We start from the raw sequence: 12,569 nt of genomic DNA, 5'->3' as shown, positions 1-12,569 counted from the left end.
CGGGGGCGGGAGGCGGGGCTAAGGACTCCGCAGCCAGGGCTGGGACTGAGGGGAGAGCCGTGTTGGGAAGTTAGGTGAGAACTGTGGGCAGGGCTTAGGAGAAGGGGCTGAGAACTGGTGTGAATCTTAGACTGGTGTAGAAACTGGCAGGCAGAAATTGAGAGAGCATTTAGAGGGAATGGATAGGGTTTATCTGAGGGGAGGGACTTCAAGGGGAAACTGCGGCTAAGCAAGTTTTAGGACAGATGGGACTTAAACTGTTAGGATGTTGAGCTGTGAGTATGACTGCTATACAGACCAAGGGGAGAGAAAGAGGGACTTAAGAGAGGAGTAACAAAGGAAAGTCCCCGAGAGAGGTAGAGCTTAGTAATAAGGGCTGAGCAGAATTGGGCTTAGCAGCTTGAGATGGGACAGAGGTGGGGGCGAGGCTTAGGGAGACTACACAAAGGAGGCCGTGTAAAGTGTGGTAAAGCTGTGCTTTGAAACTTCATCCTGCATCAGAATCAGTTAAAGGGTATTTTAAAACGCAGGTCCCTAGGCCCTACCCTTAGGTCCCCTGATCAGTGAATTTGGGGCAGAGGGTTTGAGAGCTTAACATTTATAACAAATTCGCTGGTGATGCCACTGCTACTAGTCTCCAAGTCATACTTGAGACCCACTGACTTCAGGGAATGCTTTGAAAGTGCGAGGCAGAATTAATTTCGAGTGAAAGTTGTGAGAGGCGGAGCTTCAATGCTATGGGAGGAAGGGGCGAGGCTTAAACGCAGGGGCGTGGTTCAGCTTAAGAACCTCTGAGAGGCGGGGCTTATGAGAGGGTGGAGTTCTAGACGGTAGGGGATTGGAGGCGGGGAGGAACAGGGAAAACCATGGGGCTGGGATTCTGAGACGAAGGGCGGGGACTATGGTAATTAAGCTCTGAAATAGGCGTGATTCGGGATAGAAGAGGGGGTTTAAACGTTAAATTTACATAAGGGGCGTGGCTTATCCGGATGTCCGGAGCGTGTGGGCGGTGCCCTGAGATGAGGCGGGCGCACAGAGCGCAGGCGCACTTTGCTCTACTCATCCACCGGAAGCGGCCGAGGCTCTCCCCGCCCGTGTTCCCTAGCCAGTGCGCAGGCGCACTTCCCCTTCCCGGTCGCCGCCGCCGCCTCCTCTTTCCGCTCCTCCACGCCGGCGCCTCGGAGACGGGCGCGATTTCCGCTTCCGGGCGGGCGGGCAGGCGGGCGGCGCGGGGCTGCCGGGGAGGGGGAGGGGGCGGCACTTCCGGTCGGGCCCTCGGGTCTCCCCGGAGCGGCGGCGCCTCCTCCGCCTCCTCGGCCTCCTCCCGGCGGAGACCCCGGCGCCGGTGAGTGACGGGGCGCGTGGCCCGGGGGCCCGGGGGCAACGTGGGCGGGGGGCCCCGCCCTGGCCGACCCTGGTCCCCAGAACGTCTCCATCAGTGCTTCTCCCGGTGGGCCCTCTCCAGGGGCCCCCAGTCACTGCTCCCCCGTAAGACTACTCCAGGTATCTCCCACTAATGCCCCCATGCAGGACAGCTGCCAGGGCGCCCTCATTCTTGGCGATTCCCTAAACTGCTGCCAGGGCCCCCTACTAATGCTTTCTCGTAAGGTCTCTTCTCCAGAGCCCCCCGTCATTGCTTCTTCCAGGACAGCCCCCAAAATGCATTGCCCGTCCCCATGCAGGGCAACTACCCATGAACCTGCATTTAGTATCCCCTACAGGTTGCCTCCAACGAATGTTACATTAGTGCTTTACAGCAGGTCTCTCCCCCATTTTCTCTGTCCACGGACAAAAGCCCCCAAAGCTCCTAGCCATCGCCCCCCCCCCATACCCTTTCTGTTGGTGTAAAAATACTTAGCATTCTGGTCAGCGGCCAAGAATGCCTTTTTTCCTTCTCCATTTCCCCTGCCCTAATAATTCTCCTTTAGAATACTCCTTTGAACTCAGCGACCTCCTCCCCTGCCAAAAACAGCTCCGTCTAGAGTTGTGCTCTCACACCCGCATTCTCTCCCTCTTCAGGTAGAAATAGCTGCCAGTTTAGCCCCAGGCTCCCATGAAACACTTCTGTCCCACCTCCCAACCCACCCTCCTCTGGGTCAGCTCCTGTCTGCTGTCCTCCCACAGAACAGTGCCCTGCATGAGGCTTTTCTTCTTAGAATGCCCCTCTCCCCCAGTACTAACAGCTCTCATCCTGTCCTGCCTCTTCTCATCCAGCTCTCACTCCCTCCTCCTGGACAAAGTGAAGAAGACTCCCAGCTTCACTAGGGCAAGACCTCTTTTTCCCTCTAGGCAGTCATTCATTCGCATGCATTCGCTCTTCACTGAGCGAATATTCATTGTTCTAGGTCCAGGGCATGCAGCCGTGAAGGAGAGAGAGATACACACAGTCTTTGTTTTGTGGGTCTTTATAGTCTAGTTGAGGAGACAGATCAAAAGCAAACAGATAAACAAGATCAATGGTGTTCTCTGGGTTTTCTGACAGCCTTAGGAGCTACTTCAAAGGTGAAACCTGAATTAGCAGAGGTAACTTAGTCATGTAAAGTAGTGGGTGAACTGTTCTAGGCAGAGGGAAGAGCAAGTACAAAGGCCCTGAGGTGGCCATGATCATTGTGAGGGGGATGCCAGTGAGGCTGGAGCAGAGGAATTGAAGGGAAGAATAAGGACAGGAGGTTTGCCCTCATAGGGCATTGGAATCAATCATCTAGCCTTTGTCAGCTCCACCAAGCCAAGAATGTTCTTCATGAATATTCTTCATTCATTCTTTTGTTCAACAACTGTTTGTTTGATGAGCATCTACTGCACGGTAGGGATGCAGCAGAGAACAGGAGACAAAAGCCACTGTCCTCAGGGAGTGCATATGCTAGTTCATGGCGCAGAAGATTAAAAAGCAAAATACATACATGCGTGTGAAGAAAATACAGCAGGATAAGGGCATAGACTTGCAGGGTCCCTGCTGTCAGAGGGGGTGGCAGGAGGGCCTCTTTCAAGAGATTCTGATGGTATCTTGTCCCCCCAGAAAGCCCTGTGCCAGAAAGTTACACCTGTGTGTAAAGCCCCCTCCTGGACAACTGTGACTCAGCAGGGGGCTGCCTTAACAGCTCCCCTCCCCCAAGTGTGAAATGGTCAAGAGGATGAGCCCAGGGTTCCACTAGCATTCATATCTCTGAGCAAACCACTCCCCCTTTCCCTAGATTCATTCATTCACTTATTTAACAAATATTTGTCGAGATGGGCACTGTTCTCGGTCTTGGGGATAGAACAGTGAACAAAACAGATAAAAATCCATGCCTGCTTGAAGCCCACCTCCTCAAGGGGGAGGCCAGCATCAACAAGACAGACACACAGGCTGTATGGTTTATTAGATGATGCTACTTAGAAAGGAGAGAAATGAAGGAGGCTGGGGTGAGCAGGAATGTGGGTCTGGGTGACAGGTGACAGTGGTCTTGGGGCACCTCACTGAGAAGACAGCATTTGAGCAAAGACATGAAGGAGGTGAGGGAGTGAGAGAGCTGCTGTGTACATGGGAGTCAGAGCATTTCAGGCAGAAGCAGCACCCAGTGCAAAGGCCCTGGGGCAGGAACAGAACTGGCACATTGGTGGAGCAGCCAGGAAGCTGCTGGGGCTGTGGAGGTCATCTTTGACCTACTTTGAGCCAGATGGGGTCACTGCAGGTTTTGAGCAGAGGAGTGACGGTGACATGGTGTGGCCTTAGTCCTCCTGTATACTAAATGAGAATAATAGTGATGCTTATCTTACGAGTCTGTCGTGAAGTTTGATTGAGACAGCAACATAAGGCACCTGATCTGGTGCTTGTTAGCATTCAGTAAATGCCAGTGACTAGTCCTGGGGTCGGGTTGCTGGGAAGTGGGTAGGGCAAAGTTTATTTCCAGTATAAGGTGGAGTGAGGGCTTTCCTTTATTTTGGGGAGAGATATTGAAAGCCGGCATGTGGTGAGGGTAACAGCACGTACTCTGTAACCCCACTGCTTGCCTTCAACTTTTGGCCCTGCCACTGGTTACTAATGTGACTTTAGGAGATTAATTGACCTCTCCGGCCCTCAGTTTCTTCCTTTGTAAAATAGAATTAATAATCTTAACCATCTTCTAGAGTTGTTGGGAAGATTCATTGAATCGACACATGTAAAGGATTTAGAAGTGTACTTGGCATGTGGAAAGTAGTCATTCAGTGTTACATGTTACTATATGTTACTATTATTGTTATGAATAGGCTAGAATTTCATCACAAGGCAGCTTTGTTGCAGCAGAGTGGCCCACAGTCCTGGCATCAGGGAGACCTGCTTTCTGCTTCAATGGCTGCGTGACCTTGGCGAAATGACCCTGTCCCCCTCTCCTCAGTTTCCCTACTTACAAAATGGGTCCAGTAAACGGTCCAGGACTATTATGAAGTATCAGAGCGATGGTACATAAGAAACTGGTCAAACAATAAACATGAGTTGGTTGACTGTGACTGTGGTTGCTGTGGGACTCCTGACTCTTTTGGGGGGGGGGGTCCCGCCCACCATGCCACTCTCTGTGTGAAATCCATGACACATCTCCCCTTAGAAAGACAGCAAGTTATGGCTTGGGTCCCCTGAGAGAGGAAATGCCTCTTGTTTCCCAGTGGAAATGATCGTGAGCCTGATCAGTTTTGTCCCCCAGTAATGCCCCCTGCTCCCCTCTGAGCAGCAGCCCTTCAGCATCTGCCCACCCACTCTCAGCGCCCTCTGCATAACATCACTGCCACCAGAATTCGTTCTGGGGCTACCTCACCACTTTTAGCTCCCTCTGCTAAATGTCCTCCTCCCTCCCTCCCTCAGGGAATTCTGGTCAGCCAAGTCTCATCCCTTCACTCATTCAACATTTATCAGTAGGCATTACAGCTATAAATTTACCTCTGAGTACAGCTTTAGCTGCATCTCCTAAGTTTTGGTATGTTGCTTTTCCATTGTTGTTGATCTAATTTCCCCTGTGATTTCATTGTGGATCCACTGCTGATTTAGGAAGGTGCTATTTAATTCCTACATTTCAGTAAATATCGAGTACCCACACTGTGCCAGGCACTGTGTGAGGTGTTGAGGGCCCAGTGGTGAGCAAGACAGGCCAAGTCCTCACTCTCTTAGGTGAGGAGGCCAGACAGTAAACACACAGCAAAGGAAATATACACAGTAAATTGGTGGCAATGACTGTGATGGAAAAAAGCAGGATGAAGGGTTAGTGAGTGATAGAGTGAAGGGTGTCCCCTCTCTTGGAGATGACACCTGAGCAGACACTTGAAGAAGGCAGGGGTGGGAGCCTTGAGGTCTGGGGAAGAATATTCCAGGCAAGAGGGAACAGTCTCCCCACCTCACTGCTCCATCTGTTCAGGATCGTAACCACTTCCCCCTCCACCCAGCCCCTTGTATAAATGCCCCTCATTGCCCAGAAAGCACCCCAAATAAGGCTCCTACCCCCACAGTTCCACCCTCCCCTTCCTCCTCAGGGAACAACCCGATGGGAGGAGGCGGGCGTTCCAGCCACGGACTTGCTCTGTGACCTTGGCTGAGTCACTTGTCCTCTCTGTGCCTCCGGTGTGTCAAATGGGGATGATAGTCCCTGTGTTATAGTCTCACAGAGTAGCGGTGAGGGTTCAGTGAGTTAGTATGTGTGATGTGCTTAGAAGAATGCTGGCCCGTGGGAAGTGCCCAGTCTACATTAGCTGTAAACACGTGCTCTAGTGGAAGCGAGCCAGGGCTGGGCTTCCTTCCTGGGACACCTCCCCTCCCCTTCTCCCTGCACCCCTGCACCGAGAGCTTTCTCCCAGTCCACCCAGCCCACTCCAGCTGTCTCCCAGACTTAGGTTCTGCCCACAGGCTTCCACGAGCACCCAGCCACGCCTCTACTCCTTCCGGAGATGAGATTAACTAAGGGAGCGTGAAGGGCATAGGATGTTGACTCTCATCCAGGGACACCCAGAGCTGGAGGCTAAAAATACTGACCTCCGGGGTGTGGCGGCGAAGGAGACACTCACCTTTCACCTGTCAGGGGAGAAAGTCAGCCAGATGGATGGGGTCCCCTGGGCCGTGGCCTTGGTAAACCCCACTGACCCCTGGAGTATGCTGGGCACAGAGCCAGGCCCCCAACAGAGAGGGATGATGGCCAAGAAGCAAGCCAGGCTTTGTGGGCCCTTCTCCCAAGGGCTCTCCACCCACTCAGTGGAGTCATTTCCTGAGGCCTCTGGGTGGGTCTGAGGCTCGGAGATCAATTGTAGTAGCTGAGGTTTGCGGGGGGTGGGTGTGGACAGACATGGACAGCTGCAGTCTGGAATGAAAAGTCCTGTCAAGGAGGTGCCCAGAGAAGAGGGGGCAGGAAACCCCCACAGGGGCAAGGACAGCAACCCATGCTCCCTAAGCACCTGCCGTCAGTCTCTGCCCAGGTGTGTGATGTCACTGAAGGTACACATCGCTCCTGGGACTGAGCGAACTGTGCCAACCAGTATGTTGCCTTTCGTCCTGCTTCAGCCCCTTAAATTCCCCTTCCTCCTTGGGGTTACTGCCTGCTTTTAGCCATGGAGAGAGTGTGGACCAGGAAGGAACTGGGACTTGAACCCAGGTCTGCCCAGGCCCAGGGCCACGTGTCTCCTGCTGTCAGGCTGCCTGCTTTCAGTGCCAACCCCCCTGCCGCAACTCGTTTGTGCCAGGCAAGCAGCGTCTCCTTCCGACCCTGTAGTGAAAGAACGCGCCCCTCCCTGCACTGACTTCTCTCCAGCTCTCTTGCTTTGTCCTGACTTTCTAGTTGCACTCCTGGTGGTGAGAGTGAGAACAGTGTGACTCCTCCACTTAAGGAAGCGTCCACCTGAAGGGCCTTGCGTACATAGCCCTGTGCTGTGGGGATGTGCTTTGTCACCTCCGTTGGTAGATGAGGCACAGAGAGATTCAGGAAGTTGTCCGTGGCCACACAGGTAGAGAGCGGCGGGTCTTAGATTCAAAGCTAGCATTCAGGCTCCAGAGGCCACCCTCTTAACCACTCTGAGAGGAACTATTATTGTCATTTGACGAAGGCGAAACCTGAGGGGATTGAGAATGAGGGCTGGGGTGTGTGTGTGTGTGTGTGTGGTGGGGGAGGTGGGGGCACAGAGCAGAGGGCCTAGGACCCGGGTGCATAGAATTGAGGCCTGAGAGGGTTTGCAAAGGGGACTGAGACCAGAGACCAGGGGTGCGGAGAATTAGAATCTGAGCAGAGAAGGTCGAAGGCCGGCAGGCAGTGTTGGAGGTAGAGGGTCTGCAGGCCGGTCAGAGATGTGTGAGGACCCTGGTAAAAAGGGGATGAAATGAAAGGAATTGGAGAGGCCAGGGGAGACGAGGAGCAAAGAGGACCCAGGAAGGAAGCGATTGGCTGAGTGGGAGAGGTCAGTGGGGCCAGCGAGCCAGGAGGAAGACTGCTCTGTGGGGTGGAGGGACAGAGGGACAAGACTGGACGATGAGGGAGACCCGGTGCTGCCCTGCTTCCTCAGCCGCGTCCTCTTCTCCGCAGGGTCCCCGGTCTCTCACCCGCCCAAGATGGAGGCCAACCCAGCGGGCGGCGGCGCCGGGGGTGGCGGGAGCAGCGGCATAGGGGGCGAGGACGGGGTTCACTTCCAGAGCTACCCCTTCGACTTCCTGGAGTTCCTCAACCACCAGCGCTTCGAGCCCATGGAGCTCTACGGGGAGCACGCCAAGGCGGTGGCGGCGCTGCCCTGCGCCCCGGGGCCCCCGCCACAGCCCCCGCCGCAGCCGCCCCCGCCGCAGTACGACTACCCGCCCCAGTCCACCTTCAAGCCCAAGGCGGAGGCCCCTTCCTCCTCCTCGTCCTCGTCCTCTTCATCCTCGTCGTCGTCCTCCTCCCAAGCCAAGAAGCCCGACCCGCCCCTGCCGCCTGCCTTCGGGGCGCCCCCGCCGCCCCTATTTGACGCCGCCTTCCCGGCCCCGCAGTGGGGCATCGTCGACCTCTCGGGACACCAGCACCTGTTTGGGAACCTGAAACGCGGAGGGCCGGCATCCGGGCCTGGGGTGACGCCCGGGCTGGCCACTCCCACGGGGACCCCCGGGCCTCTTCCCGCCCCCTCGCAGACCCCGCCGGGACCCGCCGTCGGGGCGGCCTGCGACCCCACCAAGGACGACAAGGGCTACTTCCGGAGGCTGAAGTACCTGATGGAGCGGCGCTTCCCCTGCGGTGTGTGCCAGAAGTCCTTCAAGCAGTCCTCGCACCTGGTCCAGCACATGCTGGTGCACTCAGGGGAGAGGCCATACGAGTGCGGCGTCTGCGGCCGCACCTACAACCACGTCTCCAGCCTCATCCGCCACCGCCGCTGCCACAAGGACGTGCCTCCGGCCGCGGGGGGACCACCACAGCCCGGCGCGCCGCTCCCGCCACTGGGCCTGCCCACGCCCGCGCCCATCGCCGGAGCCCCCGCCGCCGCCGCCGCCGCCGCCGCTGCCACGTCGGTGTCCTCTGGCCCTCCGGCCACGCCCGCGGCGCCCGCCGCCACCTCCACCGACGGGAACGCGGCCCCCGCCCCGCCTGCGGGTGTGGGGGTGCCCCCTCAGGCGGCGGCAGCGGCGGCGGCGGCGCCGGGGGGCGGTGACGGCCCGTTTGCCTGCACGCTCTGCTGGAAGGTCTTCAAGAAGCCCAGCCACCTCCACCAGCACCAGATCATCCACACGGGCGAGAAGCCCTTCTCCTGCTCCGTGTGCAGCAAGAGCTTCAACCGCAGGGAGAGCCTCAAGCGGCACGTGAAGACGCACTCGGCCGACCTGCTGCGCCTGCCCTGCGGCATCTGCGGGAAGGCCTTCCGCGACGCAGCCTACCTGCTCAAGCACCAGGCGGCCCACGCGGGGGCGGGCGCGGCGGGGCCTCGGCCCATGTACCCCTGCGATCTGTGCGGCAAGTCCTACTCGGCGCCCCAGAGCCTGCTCCGGCACAAAGCGGCCCACGCGCCGCCCGCAGCCCCTGAGACGCCCAAGGACGGGGTGGCCTCCGTCCCGCAGCCCCCGCCTACCTTCCCCCCGGGACCCTACCTCCTGCCCCCCGATCCCCCGGCCACAGACAGCGAGAAGGCGGCGGCGGCCGCAGCGGCCGTGGTGTACGGCGCCGTGCCGGTCCCGCTCCTGGGGGCCCACCCGCTGCTGCTCGGCGGGGCCGGGACCAGTGGGACTGGAGGCTCCAGCGCCAGCGTCCCGGGAAAGACGTTCTGCTGTGGCATCTGTGGGCGCGGCTTCGGGCGCCGCGAGACCCTGAAGCGCCATGAGCGCATCCACACGGGCGAGAAGCCGCACCAGTGTCCAGTGTGCGGCAAGCGCTTCCGCGAATCCTTCCACTTGAGCAAGCACCACGTGGTGCACACCCGCGAGCGGCCCTACAAGTGCGAGCTCTGCGGCAAGGTCTTTGGTTACCCGCAGAGCCTCACCCGCCACCGCCAGGTACACCGGCTCCAGCTGCCATGCGCCCTGGCCGGGGCTGCCGGCCTCCCCACCACACAGGGCGCGGCGGGGGCCTGTGGCCCAGGCGCCTCGTCCACGTCGGCGGGGGCGGCCGACGGACTGAGCTATGCCTGCTCGGACTGTGGCGAACACTTCCCGGATCTCTTCCACGTCATGAGCCACAAGGAGGTGCACATGGCAGAGAAGCCCTACGGCTGCGACGCCTGCGGCAAGACCTTCGGCTTCATCGAGAACCTCATGTGGCATAAGCTGGTCCACCAGGCTGCTCCCGAGCGCCTGCTGCCGCCCGCGTCTGGCGGCCCGCAGCCCTCGGATGGCTCCAGCAGCACCGATGCGGCCAGCGTGCTGGACAATGGGCTGGCTGGAGAGGTGGGGGCGGCCGTGGCGGCGCTGGCAGGGGTGTCCGGGGGCGATGATGCGAGCGGGGCGGCAGTGGCCGGGGCCGGTGGGGGTGCCAGTTCGGGCCCTGAGCGCTTCAGCTGTGCCACCTGCGGCCAGAGCTTCAAGCACTTCCTGGGCCTGGTGACTCACAAGTACGTGCACCTAGTGCGGAGGACCCTGGGCTGCGGCCTCTGCGGCCAGAGCTTTGCGGGGGCCTATGATTTGCTCCTGCATCGCCGCAGCCACCGGCAGAAGCGGGGCTTCCGCTGCCCGGTGTGTGGCAAGCGCTTCTGGGAGGCGGCCCTGCTGATGCGCCACCAGCGCTGCCACACGGAGCAGCGGCCCTACAGGTGTGGCGTGTGTGGCCGAGGCTTTCTGCGCTCGTGGTACCTGCGGCAGCACCGCGTGGTCCACACGGGTGAGCGGGCCTTCAAGTGCGGCGTGTGCGCCAAGCGCTTCGCGCAGTCGTCCAGCCTGGCGGAGCATCGGCGGCTGCACGCGGTGGCCCGGCCCCAGCGCTGCGGCGCCTGCGGCAAGACCTTCCGCTACCGCTCCAACTTGCTGGAGCATCAGCGGCTGCACCTGGGCGAGCGCGCCTATCGCTGCGAGCACTGCGGCAAGGGCTTCTTCTACCTGAGCTCAGTGCTGCGCCACCAGCGCGCCCACGAGCCGCCGCGGCCTGAGCTCCGCTGCCCCGCCTGCCTCAAGGCCTTCAAGGATCCCGGCTACTTCCGTAAGCACCTGGCAGCCCACCAGGGCGGCCGGCCTTTCCGCTGCTCCTCCTGCGGCGAGGGCTTCACCAACACCTACGGCCTCAAGAAACACCGCCTGGTCCACAAGGCTGAGGGCCTGGGGGCGCCTGGAGCAGGGGCCGGCACCTTGGCCGAGAAGGATGCCTGACCAGGGGGGGTGCTTCCCATCCTCCACTCCAATCAGATGTCCTTTTCCAGACTTGCCCCTTTTGGACACTGATCAGACTCTTCCCCCTCCTCTGTTGCCCCGTCCATCCTCCAGAACTTCAGACAGACTAGCCTCCATCAAGGCCCATGCCATGCAAACTCAAGACTGAATCACTCCTATCCCAGACCCCCCTGGCCCTCCTCTCGTCCTATCAGACACTGAACTTGATCCTCCGTCCAACCCCATTTTGTAACCCTCAGCCCCCTGCCCCAGCAGCGTTCTGTTACCCAATGAGCTCAGTGGAGATGGGTCTGAACTGCCTCTCCCCCTTCCTTTGGAATCAGGCTGGACAGCAGAGTATGAACGGTTTGGGAGGGCACAAGGGGGGACTGGGTGCTCTTGGATTGGGGGGGGGCGGGGGGTGGTGTGGCAGACGCGGCTTGTATAGAGCGGAGAATAATAAATCTTATCAACAGGGCTGCTGGAGTCCTTTCTTGCATCCCAGGGGAAGGGGATTTGGTGCTGACAAACAGAAGGTTGGAAACTTTTGTCTCCTGGAATTTCGATTCCCCAGCACCTACTGCCTCCCCCTCACTCTTTCTGCTTTTCCTCATTCAGCTGGTAGGTACTGAGGGTTTACCATATCCAAGCTGGACATGGAGCACCGGAGGACGTGGAAGTATCACCGAGGGCTGAGAGCACGAAGGAGTCACCTTATCAGACTGGGAGGGCTGACCAAGCTTCCTGGAGGATGATGCCTGAAGGATGACATAAAGCCACAGGAGTTAGCCAGGTAAAGTGGGCAGAGAATTCCAAGTGGAGGGTTTCGTGTGTCATAACTAAAGCCAGATATTCCATAGAATTTCAAATAGATGAATGTGACTGGCGAGGTTGAGGTTGGGAGACTGAAGGGCCACAAATTCCAAATAGCAGAGCTTGGATGATCTAGTAGGTCAGAGGCTGGTACCTGGCAGCTGCTGGGTAAAAACCACTGACACGTTTTGTTCCACCCGTGCATTAAAAAAAAAAAAAAAAAAGTTGACTTAGTTGGCAACCTTGGAAAATTTTTTTAAAAAAATTACGTAACAGTAACTAATGCAACTTCTGAAAAATGTGGAAGATGTAGCGATATGGTTTGCATCCTCCGGGGCTGAGGTCCTGTTGCTGTTTGGATGTGGTATACGTTCTCCAATCTGACACCAATTCCCTCCAAATCCCAACACTCAGCCCAAGTGTCGGTGGCCGTATTTCACCTTGTAGGTGCTGGTGTTTCTCCCTCAAATCCGGCCACCTTCTTTACTTATTTATGTTGCCACATGGTTCCTCTAGACACTTTTGGAATCTCTTCGCACAGCCACAAGGAGCTGTGAGTTGGTGACAAGGTTAAGGTTGGGATCGGTGTTTCTGAAGGATGCATGTGGCCACAGGATGGAGAATAAGGAGGGCAGGGCCTGCATGGGTGAGATGACGGTTGGCTTGGTCCATGAGAGTAGTGATGATGAGGGGGAGAGTATAGCTCAGTGGTAGACCGTGTGCCTAGCATGTACGAGGTCCTGAGCTGAATCCCCAGCACTGCCATTAACGGTAAATACTGTTAACCTAATTACCCTTCCCCACTCTCCAAAAAAGTAGTGATGATGAAAAGAAGCATTCAGACTCCAGAGATACTTGTTTCAACAGCAGGAAATCGACAAGGAATTAGGGTGAGGTAGGCAGCTTGAGGAAACTGCCAGTTTCTAGCTTGGGTGGTGATGCCAGTGACAGGAAGTACTTTTCTTTGGTGAAAACAGTGAATTCTGTCTGTTCACCTTATGAGTTGTCTATGGGATATCTT

General features: G+C 57.7%; 1 protein-coding gene across 1 annotated transcript; it reads left to right on the top strand.

The window, feature by feature from the left end:
* Positions 1-1,113: 1,113 nt before the first annotated feature.
* ZNF865 (zinc finger protein 865) lies at positions 1,114-11,212 on the top strand. The gene is made up of 2 exons (XM_074369049.1): positions 1,114-1,345; positions 7,509-11,212. Exon 2 carries the CDS (start codon positions 7,535-7,537, stop codon positions 10,733-10,735), a length of 3,201 nt encoding a protein of 1,066 aa, XP_074225150.1. The 5' UTR covers positions 1,114-1,345; positions 7,509-7,534; the 3' UTR covers positions 10,736-11,212.
* The last annotated feature ends 1,357 nt before the right edge of the window (positions 11,213-12,569 follow it).

The sequence above is a fragment of the Camelus bactrianus genome, chromosome 9 (assembly GCF_048773025.1).
Source record: "Camelus bactrianus isolate YW-2024 breed Bactrian camel chromosome 9, ASM4877302v1, whole genome shotgun sequence".
NCBI lineage: Eukaryota > Metazoa > Chordata > Mammalia > Artiodactyla > Camelidae > Camelus > Camelus bactrianus.
Note: the sequence above shows the minus strand (reverse complement) of the source record. Positions and strands in the feature narration are given on the sequence as shown.

What these genes read in the sequence shown, in the direction of transcription:
- ZNF865 (XM_074369049.1), top strand. Translation starts at nt 7,535, where the DNA reads ATGGAGGCCAACCCAGCGGGCGGCGGCGCCGGGGGTGGCGGGAGCAGC.